At 38.4% G+C, this 19,589-nt stretch overlaps 1 protein-coding gene across 2 annotated transcripts; it reads right to left on the reverse strand.

Annotated features, from left to right (window-relative positions):
• Nucleotides 1–13,791: 13,791 nt before the first annotated feature.
• LOC149023516 (auxin response factor 18-like) lies at nt 13,792–19,056 on the reverse strand. Of its 2 annotated transcripts, XM_089144060.1 has the most exons (7): nt 18,927–19,056; nt 18,620–18,807; nt 18,099–18,305; nt 16,832–17,991; nt 14,948–15,864; nt 14,791–14,856; nt 13,792–14,519 (listed from the first exon to the last, which is right to left on the reverse strand). In XM_089144060.1, exons 4-7 carry the CDS (start codon nt 17,915–17,917, stop codon nt 14,438–14,440), a joined length of 2,151 nt encoding a protein of 716 aa, XP_089000186.1. In that variant the 5' UTR covers nt 17,918–17,991; nt 18,099–18,305; nt 18,620–18,807; nt 18,927–19,056; the 3' UTR covers nt 13,792–14,437. The 2 variants fall into 2 exon arrangements, with proteins under 2 accessions (XP_089000186.1, XP_089000187.1); XM_089144061.1 differs by lacking the exons at nt 18,099–18,305; nt 18,620–18,807; nt 18,927–19,056 and having other exon boundaries at nt 16,832–18,091.
• Between the last annotated feature and the right edge of the window lie 533 nt (nt 19,057–19,589).

Consider the following 19,589-nt stretch of genomic DNA (forward strand, 5'->3'; position numbering starts at 1 on the left):
GAAAAGCTTAAACCTAATTGAATTGATGTCTTGTTGGTTTGATTTTGAATTGAGTTTGTGTGGAATTAGCCATGTCACACCCCACCTAACGGCATCGGATCTGCTCCAACAACCCGTAGGTGTGATCCACAGCCATAAGATCATAGTTACACCATCAATAATAAATAAAACACACAAACCCAGAATCAAGAGCAAAAAAATAATTCAATAATTAATTGAAGAAATAAAGTTTCAAAATCAAGAATAAATACTGAATGAATTGAATGGAAAATATATCCAAGGAACAAAATTTTGGTCGAAATTCCCACGTTTCAGTCGAAATTTTGACCGAAATTGGACACTTTTTTTTGCACACTTGTAACCTCAATTTTGGGCCTCATATGAGCTCAAATTGGTTTGGATTCTTGTATACTACCTATTTCAAGCATAATAAACAATATAAAACTACTAGTTTACTAAAAAAACCATTGAAAATGTAACATCCAAGTATACACTACAATTGAGAAAAAGCGAGAACGTTAGTTACTTAGTATGTTACTAATCCACAAGCTTCTATCAAGTCTCCCTCTTCCACCGCCCTCAATGCATACAGTCCCCCGATGTCGCCCCATAGCTCGCGTAAGATTTCCTTCGACGGTGGAAAGTTGTGAATCTCAAAATAAGGAACTGGCTATGGAATAGAGTGGAAGATTTTCTCAACAAATGAAGGAGCACCCTGGCTGTCAGTAGAAGGATCAGATCCATACTGACAATAAGGTCCCAGTGGTTGACTTCAATAGGTGCCAATGGGGGGGGGGACATCATAAGCTCCATAAACTGCTCCATAACCATAAGGCTCCACTAGTGGTTGACTGGCCTGACCTTGAATCTGATAGCCAGGAGAGACACCATATGGTCCATAACCATAAGTCAACACAGTAGAACCAATACTCTCCACAACAGTATCATATGAGGACTCTGCAGGCCTATGCCATCCGGATCCTCTTGAGGTGGAGTCTCTAGAATCATCAATGCTCATCAATCTCATAGATCCCACCAAGCTCTCGGCATTAGGCGGACGGTAGAACCCATATGGTGGTGTGTCCTTTGTGCTACAGTCGTGCTGTTGCCTCTTCCCCTTCCTCGAATATGTAAAAGAAACATTTTGGCCTCGAGATGCAGTTTCAGTATGGTCTGAATCCTATGTTGCATGGGTGAACTAACTCTCACTTGTGAATCTCGGTGGTCGTCCTCCCCACCCTTGACTCTCATGTACTAATGGTGGTGGTGGTGGTCCGTCCTTAGGATTAGCTAAATCTTGATCATGAGGTCCAACACCCTCCTCATCCCCTCTATCATCATTGCCATCGTCATCATCACCACCATCGTCGTCATCATTGCCGGAGGCCTGAGTCACCTCATCCTCAGTGTTGTACCAGATAATCAAATCCTCACTCTGGGTGGATGCACTAGGGTGTGGCACGAAGGGACGGGCGGTGCTGCATGTGCACTCCCCTCCTGGGCCATGAAGTCCTCCACATTAGCTCCCGATCTCTTCTACAATCTGTCTACTGGGAAGACCTCCCTCCTCATCCAATAATGGCTCTCCACTATCCTTGATCTAGTCAACTACTGGGTTATCATCATCATCCATCTCAAATATGTCCTCCACATTAGCTCCCATCTACTCTCTCTTTCCATCTCCTGTCTAATATGATCCTCTCTCAGTCTCATATTAGTGTATGTAGACAAGGTCCTCTAGACGCTTCACACCCAATCGGTTGCGCCTCTTTAAATGAATGAGGCTGAAGGTGCTTTAGTTTCACTCACAACCAGTGGCAGAACATGTCTGGGAGAGCACTTTGCTTGCAATCACACTCAAATGGGGTGAGTCACGTCCAAATTGCAACCACCACTCAGCTGCAACAAACATAGACTCCAAGTAACCTCTAAGAATAAAATAATGCGGAATTAGGTCGTGAAAGGTTTTAAATAGGGTGTCGGGGGCAAAATAGGGTTTTTCGGCATAATTTTTCAATCAACCACTAGGGTGGCCGGTCACTTGGTCAATCGACCGCCTTAATCAACCGTCCCTTGGTACTTCTTAGTACTTGGGTGTTTTGCACTCCCGCTTGATCCCTAGCTCAGTTACAATCTTAACCAATGTGTGGAGGGTGCTTACCTTGTTCGCGGACACCCTCCAACTCGACCTTTCTCGCACTAGATATCCACACACCCAATCCATCCAAGTTTCGACTAGATCTTCCTTCGGTTCCCAAAAAGGCAAGTTCTTTATCAACAATATCCACATCCATGGGCTTTGGGGCCGAAACATGGGTTTCAATCTAGATGGCCCACGTTCATTCTACTACATTCGGGTAAGTGATCGATATAAAGAGTATTTTATATATTTGTTTCTTCTGATTCGTACTCGATGCCTCGGTCTCTTGGTTCTAACAGCAATTTGGGTTTTGGGTTAGGAATAGGGAGTTATTACAGGTCAAATATTGCTCATAAAGAAACTAATTGAAACTACATGGAATATGAAAAGGACACTAGATGAGATATGTTAAAAGAGTTGATTAAATTTGTTTCTTTATTTTAGGAGATTTTTATGTATTAATCAAATTGTAAATTACTTAACATTTGCCTTCAAACTTTAGGAGAAAAGAAAATAGCTACTTACAACCTTGAGGTGTTGTTAAGTTGAGTAAAAGACCAACGTCTCATAGTATAAGGTCAAGAGTTCAAATATTTGAGATCAAGAGCAATGTCTCGCCTTATGTTTAATTATAATAACAGCTACTCCCTACTCCCCCCCCCCCGAGATGAAGTTAGGTGTTCGTAAGATGACTCGAGTGAATCTTAGTTTCCAAAAAAAAAAAAACCTACGTAGTATTACTGATGACCCACTCTAGGCAAAAAAGTCAGAGATTAAGATGATTCCAAACCGACCTGCAACAAATCTCGTATGGCAAGACAAGCACTACTGGGTTATGTCGATCCTCAAGGAAAGAAGCAATTGAAGCGAATAATTGATAGAAGATATGGATTTCTATGTTTTCAAAAGAAGTTCATAAAAAAGGATTTTACTTTTAGATTGGACACATGTTATGAATTTAACAATGTGAGTTGAAATTTTTTCTCTCCATGTGGGGGTGGAATCTGAACTAGTCAAAGGTTGTGAAACCTTAATTATCGAAAAATCTTAAACCTAATTGAATTGATGTCTTGTTGGTTTGGTTTTGAATTGAGTTTGTGTGGAATTTGCTGAATATTGCTTCATAAAGAAACTGATTAAAACTACATCGAATATGAAAAGGAGACTAGATGAGACATGTTACACTGAGTTGATTAAATATGTTTCTTTATTTTTGGGAGCTTTTGATGTATTAATCAAATTGTAAATTACTTAATATTTGCCATCAAACTTTAAGAGAAAAGAAAATCGCTACTTACAACCTTGAGGGGTTACTCAGTTGGGAAAAAGACTAACGCCTCAGAGAATAAGGTCAAGAGTTACAAATCTTCTGGGACCAAGAGCAAAGACTTGCTTTATGTTTAATTATAGTAACAGCTACCGCCTACTCCCTTCCCCCTGAGGATGTAGTTAAGGTGTTCGTAATATGACCTGAGTGACTCGCAGTTTCAAAAAAAACTACTTACCACCAGAATAATGTTTGAAGACCCACTTTGTGTAAAAATTATGACTGATTGACCCACTATAGGCAAAAATGTCAAAGATTAAGATGATTCCAAACAACCTGCAACAAATCTCAGATGGCAAGACAAGCACTACTGGGTTAGGTCCATTCTCAAGGAAAGAAGCAATTGAATTAAGTGAATTATAAAGAAGACAAAGAGAAGTGGGGATTTTAATTTGGAGAGTCATGAAGAAGTTGGGGAACCTATAATGTTCTGGTGGTTGGAGTTGGACCACGCCGTCTATGGTGAGGTCCATTTTGAAAAGACTCTCAGAGGAATTCTCTTTATATATACACACACGTCAACATCTCCTCCAATCAAATCCCTCTGCAAATGAAATTCAAAGGCTTTCCCATTTCCTTATAACCACACAATTACATGGAGAACAGATCACCTTTCAATTTTGCTCATCAATGGTGGTTTCTTTATCAACTCTCTCTCTCTCTCTCTTTTGTGTTTTCCTTTTTCCCTTTTGCTTTCGTTCCAACTCATTAACTACTCCAATGGCCCAATCCTTGTTTGTTAACTGTCATGTATTTATGATCTTTTTGTTGCTTTTGGTTGGCTCATAGCCCACAAATCACATCGAGAGAGATGTCTGCCTTCCCCAATTCCATAAGTAAGTTAGGTCCCCCCTCCCCCTCCAACCTCATCTGTTTGTTCACATCTATTAATTGTCCTTTAGCAGTCTGTTTTTATCTTTATTTTTCACTCATTTTTCTTTCTTCTCCTGTTTTTTTGCTAACTCTGCAAAGTTCTTACCTGCCATGTTCAGTTTACCTTCCAAAGATGTTTTTGACCCTATGCGTCAGGAATTCAATGAAAATTAATAGGTAGATGTTACAGATCTAGCTTCATTCCTGTGCAATAACTGTCCAGGACACATTCAGCAAAATTTACAGTCGTCGGATCGAGATCGAAAACTTCAACTGAGATGTTACACTTTGTGGCAACTAGTGGTCGGACATCAATGCAAAGAACCGACCCAGCTCGGCTTGTTGTGGATTATCATGCATGCTAGGGGTGTCAATTGGTTGGTTTTAGGTTTTATCAGTTTTTCGACGTCAAAAGCTCTAGAACTGATGGAACAAACTAAGTCAAGTCAATTAACGTATTTCACACTAGGCTGATCCAATCTAGTGCATGCCCATATATTAGAATGATCTCCATTAAACAATACGAGAAGCTGAACCAATCTTGAATCTTTAAAACTATGCTAGTGGTTGGCTGGTTGGTAATAGCTAGCTTTGTTGTCTTTATATGTAGAGAGAATAGGAGAAAGAAAAAGGGGTTCTAATGATTCAAACAGAAAGTTTCCTCTTTAAAAGTTAAGATGAAGTATGCAAATTAAGTAGAAAGCTATTAAAAGGCAAAGGTTGAGAAATGATAGATCAACAAAGCAAAGCTAAGCTATAAATGGCACTTGCTAACAAAATAATTGATAGTGAAGCAGTTCCACAGGTGGCCAGTTCATCAATAAGACCTGGTTGGGTTCTTGATGGCCACAACAACTAAAATGTCGAGTGTGATAAAACAACAAAAGCTAATTAGTTTTGTTGTCACAGTATGTTGACATGAGAAGCAAAATTAGGAACAAAGATTACGTTCTGTTGGCAGTTGCTGTATCATAATCTTGGTGAAAACACAGAGATTAATAGGAACTTATGGTAAAACCATGCTTGAAGTTTATACATATCTTGTCAAATACCTCAAATCTTGACAACTGATTGAAATGGACTCTTGTAATGGCTTGGAAGCCAAGAATTCAAACTATCACAACCAATTGTTTACTGCCCATTATTCTTTTCACCAATAATTTATGTTGAGAGACTGTTTTGATATCTTGACATGACCATTGCTTGCGCTATCGATTGCCCGCTTGATGTATCCGTGTTTCATTTGACTTAGTACAAAATAGGTTAAAGGGTGTCATTTAATATATTGGTGAAACAAAACGTAAGGCATTTAAAATATAAGCGGAAGCAAGAAAAAGACTACTTTTCAGACCTCTTAGAAAGAACGTCTTCAAAAGCTTGTTAGATTGAACTAATCCTGTATGATATAAGTTAAAGGGTTTGATTTAACTCTAACGAGTAAACTCGTATCATGTAGAGGAAAACTAGAAGAACAGTAATAGTATTACGTAAGTTATGTAATAAGAAATCTAGAAAGGAATGATTGTAGGTATATTACCTAACATATCCAATCAAATGATAAAAAAATGGAGATCATAATTAAGTACAAGTTTCAACTATGACCAAGAACGATAATTAGATGAGAAAACAAGATTATAATTAATAAAATAATCCAACCACCTGTTAAATGCAGTCTTAATTAGGCTTTTTGGTTGGATATGAAATGGTGTTTTCTTGACTTAAGACTTCCTATCAGACACTCTAAAAGGGTTAAAAGCAGTTAGCCATCTTAATCACAAGGGTCAAATTTTAATTAACTCTTAAACCTTCCACGTGTATTTTTGTCGGCGAGTCCACTTGTCACCTTTGCTGACGTAGGATCTGCGTTGGAATCCCACTTTTAAATTTGTTAGAACAACAATATTCAAAAGATAGAGACGACATTTGTATCTTCTTATGTCATCTAAGTATATGTTTTATTCTGCTAATTTGTATTAAGGTTTACTTTTATCACAACTTATCTGTCTTTTCCTGAATTTTAATTCATATTTGTTTCTAATAAGTCAATTAAAGAATATATAACATGTTTTCCTACTACCAACTTGATCAAGTTAGAAAATGAAATTTTGTATATTTTTAAAAGATGGTTTTGTGATAATTATTATAAATATAATAATTGAAATGTATATATTAATATATTAATTAACTCTTCTAGAAAGGATGAACTCCACGCAAAGCAACTTGGTCAATGTTTGGGTTTGTGTTCTTTCAAAACTAACAACTGTGGAAGATTACCAGATTTTGTGTGATTAAGGCTCAGCAAAACCTCCCACAAGTGAAAGAATATAAAATAATCATATTTTCTTATACTTTATACATTACTTTGAAGTATAATACACATTTTATTTTAAAGCTACCAAAAAAAATACATTTTAGTTAAAGGAATCATAAAAATGGATGACTTGTATTTGTCATATGTATGTTTAAAAAACATATTTTTTTCCTAGGTTTTGCCTTTTATTGTCCAATACAAGTATTGGGTTTTAATTTTTTTTCTTCTTCTTTTGATAAGAATTTTATATATCATGTTGATTAGTGTAATGTGTTTAACGAGGTTTATTTTAGTGTATAAATACTAGATTAGTTTAATGTGAGACAGGTTGAAGGGCTTGACTCAACTCTAGTAACACAAGAATTTGAATTTTTTACTTATCAAGGTAGAGGTTTGTGTTATCATCATATTTTTCTACCACATATTAGGGTTGAGGCGAGTGCTAATAAAATGAACCAGACGTGGGACCTCCAATAGACCCCATGTGGGCCCCCCGTAAAGACTTCTACTTGTTTAGGACTAGTAATGCTAAACTTTTTCTTATTTGCAAAATAAATAAAAAAAAGGTAGGAAAAATAAACATGTGGGATAGAGAAAGAAGAATTGAAAGGAAATTGTTTTATGGAAAATTCAGAAATGTAGGTCAGATAAACTCCCCCCCCCCCCACTGAACCCACCAAACAAACCATGTCTGAAAATTTCATTTGAAACCGTATACTTCTCCGATCCATATTTGTTTACCATCATTCCATCAAACAGACGCATGCTAAGGGGTACAAATGAGAGACTTCTCCAATCCATATTTGTTTACCGTCATTCCATCAAACAGACGCATGCTAAGGGGTACAAATGAGAGCTAATCCCTATAAATACTAACCCAAAGCCGATATTTTCTATGTTTGTTCTGAGTCATTATTAAATGTACTAGAATCAGATCACTTTTTAATCGACAGTCGAATTGTCAGGACAGACTTGAATGTTGAGCATTAAATGCACGACACTGTGCTGCTAACGGTCGAAATCAAAATCTCAATCAAAATTTTGATCTCAATTTTGATCTCGACTCTTGACATCACATTACTGCAAAAAAGTGCTACCCCGGATTGCCAAGTGACTGACAAGTTCTTTTCAGTTTTCACCCGGTAGGCCTGGAGGGGTCTCTTTTGTAAATAGTACAGTAACGATGAGAATTCCATTAGGAATTTCTCACGAGATTATGAGATGTAGGCTTACGAGAACGAGAAATTGAAAGTGCGGAAGGAAAAAAACGTAATCCGAGTAGCGAGTTACCGACTACCGAGTACCGAGTACCTCCGCTAACGCCAAAGCCCACAGGCCCATTTTAGTATTTGTCTATTTTAGAGTTTTATTATTATATATATAAAGCTGAAAACTAAACCAAGTGGACCCCAGTGACGGTTGCAGAGTGAAACGATCCCCAGATGGGGAGGGTAGGGTAGGGTAGGGTAGGGCAGAGGATAGAGTGGGGTCAATAGTAGAGGCGGTCAGATCTTCTCCGGTCGAACCAATAGGACAAATCTGGACCGTACAGGTAAAAAAAAAAGGGAAAGAAGGGGGAATGATATTGACTTTTTTTTTTTACTGACGAGGGATGACGTGTACGTGTCACTGCATCTCCCAAGTAGTAGTGTCATAGTGTGTAGTGTTGGAGTGTTGGTGGTGGTGGTGTTTTCATTTCGTTCCTACTTCCCTCTACCTGGATGTCGGTCGGTCGGAACGGAGAGTGTCAGCTTGGTGGGGACCACCACACGGGGCGAGCCGGCTTTTTTGGTCCACGTCACACCCGCGCCCAAATCTCTGTCGTTTCTCTCTCAGGCCCACTAATTTCTTACTTAGACTCCTTCATAGCCCAGGAGCCCACGAGGGACTAGGGAGGGACCAGAACAGAAGACACGAGACGTGAGACACCGGAACAGAGAAACGAAAGACCTTTCGCTGTTCTTGTTCTTGTTCTTGTTCTTGTTCTTGTATTCTCACTCTCTCATTCACAAAACGACAAATACAGGGTGTTGGATAACACACTAATTTACTATCATGCGCCATAGTGCGCAATACGCATCACCACCCTTTGGGGATATTTTCCGCCCTCTTTTTGGGTGGAACTGGAACTCCTAGTTTCATCGATATATTGTTTAAATAAAAAAAATAAAAAGTTGATAATTACGTGGTTCCACATATATTATTGCTTATATTGACAAAATTATATGAAATTATTTTATTAGTTTGTTGAGTATAATTATAACACGAAAAGATTGAAAATAGCTTTGTTTGGCACTGGGAGCATGGCTTGTGTGTTCAAACTAAATAGGAAATTAAATGACCATTTAGTGCTTTGACAATTTTTTCACGTATTCGTCGCTCATGCTAGTTATCACACTCTATTCTGAACTTTTTACCTTGACAGGTAGAGGAGCACACGGTGGATGTCTTTGTTTTCCTCATACTTTTCTATTATATATTAAAAAAAATATTTTCTTTTGATTTTTCTTGTCAAAAATTTAAAGATAAGTTCTTCCGATCTCTTGTTCTACTGTATAGTGGAGACTAGCGAGGTGTGAAAGAAGTATAGGATAAGTAGAGAATCCCAACTCTCATAATGGTGCACGATTGCACTTTCATTTTGTATGAAGATTACTTATCTTGGTCAACCATTACGAGCACTAATCAAAATTCTGTCAAAAACAAGACAAGATAACGTAAAAAAGAGCCATGAATCAAATTAGGACCACAACCATATGGACTAGCCTAACCAGACCAACAACACGTACAGCTTGTTCAAAAAAATCTGTCTTAGGAAGATCTGAATCTTCCAATCCCTGTATTTTAATTATCATAAGAAGATTGCAGAATATATATATATAGCTTGTTTCTAAGTTTAAAAGAAAAGAAACTTAATGGGTTTTAAGAAGATTGGTCAAAGAGAGAGAGAGAGAGAAGAAAGAAGAGACAGAAGAGGTGCAAGGGACACATTTCATACTATTAGGAAGCTCATGAACTCGAGGTTGACTTTAACTTCATTACACTCCATCAGATAAGGACCATTTAAGCATGCAAGAGAGCCATTCTTGGATCTTGGTTCTGTCAAAATAATTTTTAAAAACCCAGTTTGTTTATATATATAACCCCATTTACCCAGATGGAGTTCCAACTTAATTATCTGAACACCATTAAAAGAGCTACCCAGCTCTAAGTTTCAACGCTCTCTCTAGCTAAGCTCAATGTCTCAAACTTTGTTTTTACTCTTTCAATGTTGTTAATTAATTTAAGCAAGCAAACAAAGCTCTTCTTTCATGCATGGGTTGGCATTAAAACTGTATAAAATTGCATTTAAAGTTGTCTTAATTGGACTAGCTAGCTTCCAGTGTCTCACATTTAGAGAATCTTAAAAATATTAAAATGGGTTTTCATTACAAAGTGAAAAAAAGAGAAGAGACAATCGTAAACTCTACGAGATGTTTCCTTGCAGCTTGTTTGATTTAAACAAATGATCAATTTAGATCCCGATGCATTACATGAAAGGTAATGTTGTTATAATAATAAGATTAGCACTCTTAACAAAGTAATTAGCATTGCAAAATCCCATATCCATGTAGGAACTGGGAACTAAAATTGCGTCACCATTAGAAGTCTTTGTCTCTTGGCAAAGTTATCTACTGTCACCCTAATTAGTGCATTAATTAATTTTGAGATTAGTTTTGTATATTCTGAGTCAAACTTAGCAATCCCAATGCAGAAAGCAAGGAGAATCAACTACTTGTGTCTAGTGCTAGTTTGGATGAGTAGCAGCTAGCAGTGGAACTAGAAGAGATGAAACAAATTTAGTTTTCTTTCAGGTAATAAATGTGGAGATAATCTTTAGCTAGGCACTATAAACTATGTTGATTAACCCTAATATAATAAATTAGGTTATCTGTGACTGTAAGAGTAAGTGTTGAGTAGTGAGGTTAATATATAGATATAATTAAATGCTGATAATTAAGGGATCTATGCATATAAGAAGAGAGTAGTAGAACTGTATATGGAAGAGGGTTTTGGTTTTTAAGAGGGATTGGGTCATTGGTGGGAACAAGCAAAGCGGCGGAAGGTTTGCCGGATCATACTGATATGGGTTAATGAAGAAAGTCAAGATTAATTAACCCTAAGAGGAGAGAAGGAGAGAGAAGGAGAGAGAAGGAGAGAGAGAGAGAGAGAGAGAGAGAGAGAGAGAGAGAGAGAGAGAGAGAGAGAGAGGAGGAGAGAGAGAGAGAGAGAGAGAGAGAGAGAGAGAGAGAGAGAGAGAGAGAAGTGTGTTATTGACAAAACAAGATACAAACACGTAAATTAAGAGTAGTTTTATGTGATAATGAAATAAGAATGGAAGAATATGGAAGGGGAAGTAGGGAGTTAATAATAAATTATTAAAAATGGTTTCCAAAAGAAACATGTCGGAGGGGGGAAAGTGCTTAACTTGCCTTGCTTTTGTGTAAAAGGTGAAATCAGCAACCGCCTTGGAAAGGCATTTCCTATCTCTTTTTATTTATTTATTTATTTATTTTTAAATTTTTTTATATGGCCAATTATTTGTAAGAGAAAAAAGGGTTGGATAGTGATATGGTTGGATATGAATAAACCGGATAAGATGTGGGTCGACCAGGATCGATATATATGGATCGACAAAGGACCGGTCGGACCACGGATGAATCAAGACTTATAGACGTGTGCAGAGAGCAAAAGAACACTAGTAAAGTTGAACTACCTTTCTATGTCTTCGGAAGAGACTCATAGTCGTGCAAGGAAACTAAGGGCGATTTCAATGACTACCACTATATATGTATGACATGTTTACAACTGTCGGTCAAGAGAGACCTATGAAGGAAGATTGAACGACCAAGGACGCTTATCGGTTTATGGAGCTCGAGTTGACTTGGTAGTCCAAGTCGGATTCAACTACTATTACATTCGAGATTCCCTAAATGGTTAACTACTCAAATACTATATAAACCAACACTCTTGCCATCATCACGTACGCACTCTTTGACTACTCCCAAGCATTCTGAGCTCTGCAACCAGTGTTTTTTTCTTCTAAAATTGTGGGTTTCATTGGCTTGATTGTTGAAGGCGTTGCTTGACTAAACCGGTTGAAAACATGTTTTGTAGATCGGTTCGCTTGCACGCTAAACAGGTGGAGCAACTAATAGTCAAAAGTGTGGGACTCATATGAAGTAGACTGAAATGATAAGAAAATAACAAATAGTTTATTTGGTGGAATAAAATTAGGTGGATGAAGGATGTGAGAAAAATATAATAATTCTAATGAAGTTTATTTAGTCTAATGAGATAGAGAAACAAATAAATATGAAATTTTTTTATTGCATGAAGTGAGAAACTGAATGAAGCATTGTTTTTTCTTAGTTGGCAAAAACCAAAGCTTCCAAGTAGGAGATTAGAGTTTGAATCCCTTTGAGACGAGGGGCGATGCCCTCACCTTGTATTTGAATTAATGACATAGTCCAGTTTGGATCCCCTTCCCACCAGGCGAGAACAATGTACTAAGTTCCTCTTTTTGGGAATAGACGATCTATTATAGAAAAATAAACATGTAGGACTCGAATGTAGTGGGGTGAGGAAATAAGAATAAAAATGAAAAGATTCTATGGAGAAGTTTCTCACTTTTCTACAAGATTCTATTAAATATGTAGGACTTTAAAATAGGATGGGATGGGGTGAAAAAAAGTAGCATTCCACTTCAGCAAATAAGTTTCTTTTGATAAATTTCCTTAAGTAGATTAAGCTTGTTTGTTTATTTTTGACTTCCATTGAACCAAATAAGTCATACTTTAAGATTTCATAAAAAAATAAAAAATAAAAATAAAAATAAAAAGATTTCAGAGAAAAAATTATTTTTTTCCACCCCAAGACTTAGCAAATAAGCAATGCCTAAAGGCCTGTTTGGTTACTTGAGTTTGAAGATTTCGAATATCTAGAGATTTCAAATCTATGGAGTCATGATTCATATAATTAACTGTTTAGTCAACTTGAATCTATGGTTCGAAGAATTCCATCAAGGTGATTTTGCAAATGTTTAACGCGCTTATAGTAGAGGTGAAATCTTTGAATGTTTATTTCATACCCATAAATCTACATATTCAAGCTTTTAGTGTAAAAAGTTGAATCCCTAGATTTCATGAATTTAAAAATTCACACAATCAAACAGGTATAAAATTTTCATTTATGAATTTCTAGATTTATGTAACCAAAAAAACCCTAAAAGATTTTGTACCAATCAAGTAACGGTAAAAATGATATATGCTTTTGAGTAATTAAATAAATGATACATTGATGGATAGTCAATAGACAAGCTCCATAATATCTCTAACATGTAAAAAGTTGACCATGTTGACTTCCCGTATCATTCGGAATCTTTAATGTTTAGAGAGAGAGTTTTGTATTGGGAGATTCTTCTTTCTTCTTTCATCAATTGTGTTGCAGACTTGCAGATTTGTGTATAGAGAAGCCATTGTTGGTTCAGTTGGTTCTTGTTTGGTTCGTGTGTGTCTCTGCATGGAAGACTGTAAAGACAAAATCAGAAAAATGGTTTGAAATAAAAAAAAAAAAACCAGTGAATGCAAAAGAGGGTCCACTCGCCCATCGAAGCGGCGCAACATTTGCAGCTGCTCCAAATGTCCGCACGTGATTTAATATTTTATTCATTAAAATAATCAAATCAAATCAAATTGGAAGAAGAAACAACCCTACCCCTACACCTACCCCTACCCCTACCGCCTACCTGGTCGTAAATTAGAAATTGGTGAAAAATTAATGAAAAATTAATAGAAAATTGCCAACTACCAGTTGACAGTTGACATCTCATTCTCATCTCTCTTTTTTAATAATATTCTCAGGGCCTCACGGGTGGTGAATGCTGATGCCCTCAAATCGGTGAATTCACACCTTTCTTTCTTTCTTTCTTTCTCCTTAGAACTAAGTTCTAACCTTGTTTGCATCACAACTCCAGAACTGGGCTGGCACTTAGCATCATCAATTATCAAACATTTAAAAATCAACAAATTACTTAAACAAGACGACAGAGACAGCAAGCGAGAGTCAAGAATCTGATTTGGAGAATCTTTTGTTTAATCTCAACTTTGTTATTATTATTGGCTTATTTAGGGTTCCTCGTTTCTCACACAATTCTATTTCCTAGTCCCTTCACCACCTTTGGTATTCCTTCACGGAAAAGGTTTCCCACTGCTGACTTAAGAGTTGTTCTAATTAATCCAAAACTCCAACCACAACACACACAAATTTGCACTGTCGGTGATGGACAAAGATACAGCCATTTAGACTTTCAGATTGTGGAACTGATAAGGACTCTTTCAAATTAATTACTTCTCTAAAACTGAACTGTGCAGAGAAAATCCTTTTTGTAGGCTCAACTGGAACAGAAAATAACTGAAATATCTACCAGTCTTTCAATCTCGACCTCACCAATCTCTTGCTTCTGGCCCAGAAACGATAACAAGTATATACAACCCATTAAAGAGACAACCATGGAAAAAAAGGTAATATACCATAAGAATAGAACAACAACAGACAGACTAGTCTCATTCCTCAATCCAATATATAATGAGTCAATGTAAAACAATCCAGTCAAATACCAAACCCCACCAACCAGACATAAAAGGGGGGGAACCCAAAAAAGAAGGGAAGATAAATATTAAAAAGGAGGTTCTTCAACATGGAATGATTCCTAATTCCTGCATACAAAAACCTAAAATTTCCTATCTCAAGCAAATATGCTTAGCGGGCCCATCTTATTAGCAGAGCCAACTCCAGTTTCAGCACTCAGCAATCCAGTGACCCTTGTCCTGCAAAAAGATTTGACTGGCATTTGTACAGATTATAGAACCGAAATGGGACTGAATTTGACAAATAAAATCTTGCAAACCGCAATTTGAACGAACTTAGCCGACGGTCAGAAATTCTAAGCCTGTTCCATTAGGGAACGGCAAGAAGAGAAGGCATCCAAGGAGACACGATCACAGATGGTTTGAATGCCAATACAAAGGTATGTTTGGTCTATCAACTAACTGTACATACAGGAAAATGATTGATGAAGTTTTCTTCTTGCAAAACTACCTTCCTCTATTGTCGCTGCCTGAATCCATCAGAATTGTCAGCCTTTTTGCGGTCTTAACGAACTCACTGCGACAGGACCAATAAAAATACCCACATATTAGATCACCTCAACCCGTGCATTATAAACTTTTAGATTAAATAGGATCGACAGGCTCACCTGAATGGTTCATCTCCTGTGTGTTTAACTGCGCCTGATGCATCCCGGTAGAGCACATGGCTCAGTGTTTCAGACCTTTCTATGCTAAACATGTCAGCCAGCCTCCTGTATAGCTCTTCATATGACCCCAGAACTGAGAGGTCAAGAGTCCTGCCCACATCCTCTGATTCCATGAAAACCTTACAGTGACCGGTCTCCAAACCAACCTCTGTTGTTGGCCGATCCTTGTACCATGGAATTGCTTCACATGAATTGTCTTGTATCCCACGCTGGTTAACAAGTGCAGACCCACAACCATCTGACAAGTTTGTCACCTTCTCCTGATTCCCATCAGACGAACTGTTGCCTGTATGCCCCTGTGAGACTGTGTCGGCGGAGCTGCTGAGAGAGATCTGCTGCTCAGTGAGTATGGGCTGTCCGAAGAGCAAGAACTGGGGTGTCTTCACATCATCTGATTTTTTTGTAGTTACGGCAGGAGAACTTCCGATGGTAAGCAAGCACGATACACTGTCACTGCCACTAGACTTGGCCATAACGATGCTGTTGGAGACTCTTGAAGGTGGGGTAGAATGATCAAACCGATGGAAACCAGCTGAAAACAGACCCGACTGCAGCTTGTTTAGGTGGAGATCCGATAGGGATATACCATATTGCCCATGCCTGGCTCCCTGTATGCCTGCAGTCGTGCCGTCTGATAGACAGCACAAGGGGCTGCTGGATCCAAGAGGGTTGCCTGAAAATGACGGAATAGGAACTTGGCCGTCAAGGGGGAAATCGGGATGTTGGGGGAGGCGCAATTTCTTCCTAGGGGGTGAAAAGGGAGAGAACTGGATGGCTGGCATGTTTGATACCAATTCAACCAGCCATGGGCTGACGCGCTTCACATTTTGCAGCAAATCTGGTTCATCCCAAGTAACCTGTGTCCACCAAATAAAGAGGAGGTTAGAAGGAGGATACCACAAGAAGACAAGGTGTAGTGAACATGAAAATACAGAAGGCAGAATTAGGATTAAAATGCAAAAGAAATTTCTTTCTTCTTTTTTTCCCCCTAGTAAGTAGTAGCCACAAAGATGAGGAACATCTACTGTATTTCCTATATAAATATGCAAAAGCTAAAAGAAGCAAATAGGGTAGAATTTCTTCAAGGCATTTCAGGTTCACACTGCCAAAAGAGCTAATTACCCTCCCTATTTACACTCACATGGGCCATCATATGAGCTATTGAAAAATCAGAGGCTTAACAGGAATGGACATATAAAACTAAATGATAAAATATGTTTCATTAACTGAGTGTAAATGAAGTATTTGGCATAGTCATGCCATCGTCCAGTGGGCCTAAATAACTAACAGAAGATATCATCTTTTGAGATTGAGATCAGCAACGTGTGATGTCCCAATAATCTGATTTTAAGTAGACCTTCAAGTTTTGTATCCAACTATCAAATTCCAACAAACTACAGTTTCACTCTGGTTAGCAGACGAGAGTATACAAGATAGGTTAATTTGGACGTGAACTAGAATCTTGTAGATGCCATATCATGAGAGGTACACAAGTAGAATGTCATACACAACTTACTCGATGATTACAAGTCAGACAATGTTAAAGTTGTTAACTGCATATAAGCAACGGCACCTGCCTAGCAAGATCAGAAGCCATACTGACAGGAGAAAAATTAAAAGAACCAGAACTTAAAGACCAAAAGTTCACTACATAAAATTCGGCACCTGTAGTAATAGATAATGGACAAAAAAAAGGAGCTAGAATTGAAAAGCTTAGAACTAATTAAATCTACAACACAGACAGATTTGAGCGAGGAAGAAAGACCGTAATATTTTTACATATAATATACACAGATTTGAGAGAGAGAGAGAGAGAGAGAGCACCTGAAGAAGCCTCCATGGTGAATTAGGCCACCGGATGGGGTCAGCAACCTGAACAGCAGATATGGTTCCCATGAACCAGCTAATCCGTGAAGAATCCTCTGTCTCAAACGCCATCTTGAACCTCATACCTGCACACCACTGGATACGCATTGCCACTTTCACAGAGGAGGCCTTCACGCAAAACTCTGGAGTACTGGCTCTTGGGTAGTAAACAACTTCAAAGGGCTGCCCGTGAGCTGCAAGAGTTGCAGCCTCAATAACAGACTCAGCCCTAAACCTTCCCCTAGTCCTCCAGCCACCATTGGAGTTTGCACTACCACCATTGGGGTTCCTCATAAGTTTGTTATCATCTTCCCTTAAGAAGACAGAGAAACTCCCATATGGTGGGATACAATTTCCAACAGAAGGGTTCCATCCAGAAGGTGATTCTAGACCCTCACCAACCCCTCTCTTTGCTCGCCGGATTCCGACGCAGAGGTCTCCATTCTCTGTTCTTAAGAAGACGATTGAATCACCAGCAACGAGCTTCTTCTGGTTCACAAAAGTACTCCATCCCGTTGTCAGGAGGTGACGGCGTGGAGTCCCCCTATATATATGTCGGAATTTCCAAACCTCACCATGGACATCCTTAGCAAGGACCGTCTGCACAGGAGGATCTGCCGAATAGTCCAGACGAGGGAAGATTGTTTCTGCACAGTAACGAGGAACAGAAAATCCGCCACCATTGTTAGCATCTGATTGTGTCAAGGTCTTGGCAAACGAAGAGGGCTTCTCTTGGACCTCAGACCCGTTGCTTCCCACAACCCCATCATCATCGCCAGCTTCGTTGCTCCTCATGGGAACCAACCTTATCTTCGCATACACTTCGTCTGTATCTGGATCTGCCATGAACTTCACAGCAGCAACTCGGCATAGGATGTAGGGAGGAATCCTTGAGGAATTCCCAAAATCGACGCTGCCATGAGCATGCTCCGCATGACCCTGAGGGAAGTAGTACACCTTTGAATTAACCGGTGGCATCTGCACCATCCCTCCCGCACAGGCATGCCATAATTGAGAATCTAGGCATTTCTCAGTATCTGCCATTGGTTCTTTCCTCGCTATTGCAAATGTGATCAAATGAAACTAATTTGTTATGCAAATTTACATAAGAATTTGACCTGCACAAGAACAAATGAATTCAGGCGAAGAAGAGGGGAGAACAGGAAATTAGATTCCAAAACGAGAAAAGAAAAAGAAATAAGGAAGAGGACCAGAAATTTTTAACCTTGCTCTCAATTTTCAAGTCAGGAAGTCCAGCAAACTTCCCCCTCTTTGCTTCATACAGATGAGAAATAGAAACGCATTACTAAACCCAAAGATCTTCAATTTTTATTTACTCTGGCTGATTGTTTCTTTTACTTGGAGCTCTTTACTGGCCATGGTAGCATTGAAGAAAACCGTACCTATTCATGGGTTGCCGCCTCTTGATCTCCTGCAACTCATTTCATCAGTACAAACCGTACATTCATCATCAAACCAAATCAAATAGTATGAAACAAAACCCTCATTTTGTCCACCCAAAAATATTTTCCCCAGGGAAATTCCTTTTTTTTTCCTTCTGAGGGGAAGGGATTTAAACTCTAACCACCATACAAGCAGGACCAGCTTGATGCTCGGAGAAATATATTCCCGAAATTCCGGGACTCAGTAGTCAGAGCAGTCTCAACGGTTACATGAAACCGCTTTGTTTCAACCGAAAGAGAACTTAAAAGACTTCACTGAAAACACCAAGCATGAGAGTAAAACCTGTGCTTTCTTGAAACCTTGTTTCTGCCTTAACGCATTTAACGAATCTCGCTTCAAAACAATGGAACAGAAGTTGCAGAAAAAAAATCTTCCGACTCCGTTTCTTTCAGTGAAGAAAGAAGAACTGCGATTCTCTCATCCTCCTCCTCCTCCTTCTCCAGGAATGCTATTTCTTTCGACTCTGAAGCCTGGCAACATATAAGAAAGAAAGTTCAGTAAAAAAACAGAAACATCCAAATAAATTTCACCATCTTCGATGCTTTTCGGATCAAAAAATCCAAAACAAAAGCTTGGATCAGACTCTTACTTGTTTTTCCGTTCTGATATTTTCGCTCAGATCTGAAGAAAGAGAGAGGAAAAATAAAAACCTCTCTCTGTTTCTCTCTCTCTCTGTTTCGCTCTCGGAACTGAACAAACAAACAAGAAAGCGAAGTGAAGAAATATGAAACGGAAGCATCGAAATTTAAAAATTAGAAAAAAAGATTAAAAATGGAAAATTAGTAATTAATACCTTATTATCTCACTTAAACTAAAAGCCCCAAAACCAAAAAGTGAGGTGTCTCGTGTCCTTCATTACATCATTCCTTTTATTACTCTCCGGTGTCCAGTCCAATCGTCTATTATTTTGAACGAGAATCACACGGATGTCGCGCTATTTTCAATTTCTCGCGCTTTTCAAAATATCAGAGCAGCAGCGGAGATACCATACGGTAATCAAGAAAGAGAAAACGTGAATTTATCAATTCCCATAAGTTGGACTCACCCCCAAAAACAAACCAACCCTCATAGGTCAACCCTACAATTTTAACTTAACCAAGGGTCAAAATGGCAAATTGTGTTTCTTGTCTCAAAGTCAGACCATGGAGCTTGGTTCTAGTCACGATTCCTTTTTGCTTTAGAAATTTTTTTCAGTGCCATTTCTGAATTATTCAATTTATCAGTCAAACTCTCTATAAAGTAAAAATATTTA

The sequence above is a fragment of the Hakea prostrata genome, chromosome 2, assembly GCF_041222555.1.
Source record: "Hakea prostrata isolate BN-2017 chromosome 2, UWA_Hpros_2, whole genome shotgun sequence".
Taxonomy (NCBI): Eukaryota; Viridiplantae; Streptophyta; class Magnoliopsida; order Proteales; family Proteaceae; genus Hakea; species Hakea prostrata.

Excerpts from the sequence above, each read along its gene's own strand:
- LOC149023516 (XM_089144060.1), bottom strand. The coding sequence starts at position 17,917 with ATGGCAGATACTGAGAAATGCCTAGATTCTCAATTATGGCATGCCTGT. Across the intron at positions 15,865-16,831 it reads CACCATGGAGGCTTCTTCAG|GTTACTTGGGATGAACCAGA; the intron begins GTGCTCTCTCTC and ends TGGTGGACACAG. Across the intron at positions 14,520-14,790 it reads GGCAGCGACAATAGAGGAAG|GACAAGGGTCACTGGATTGC; the intron begins GTAGTTTTGCAA and ends ATCTTTTTGCAG.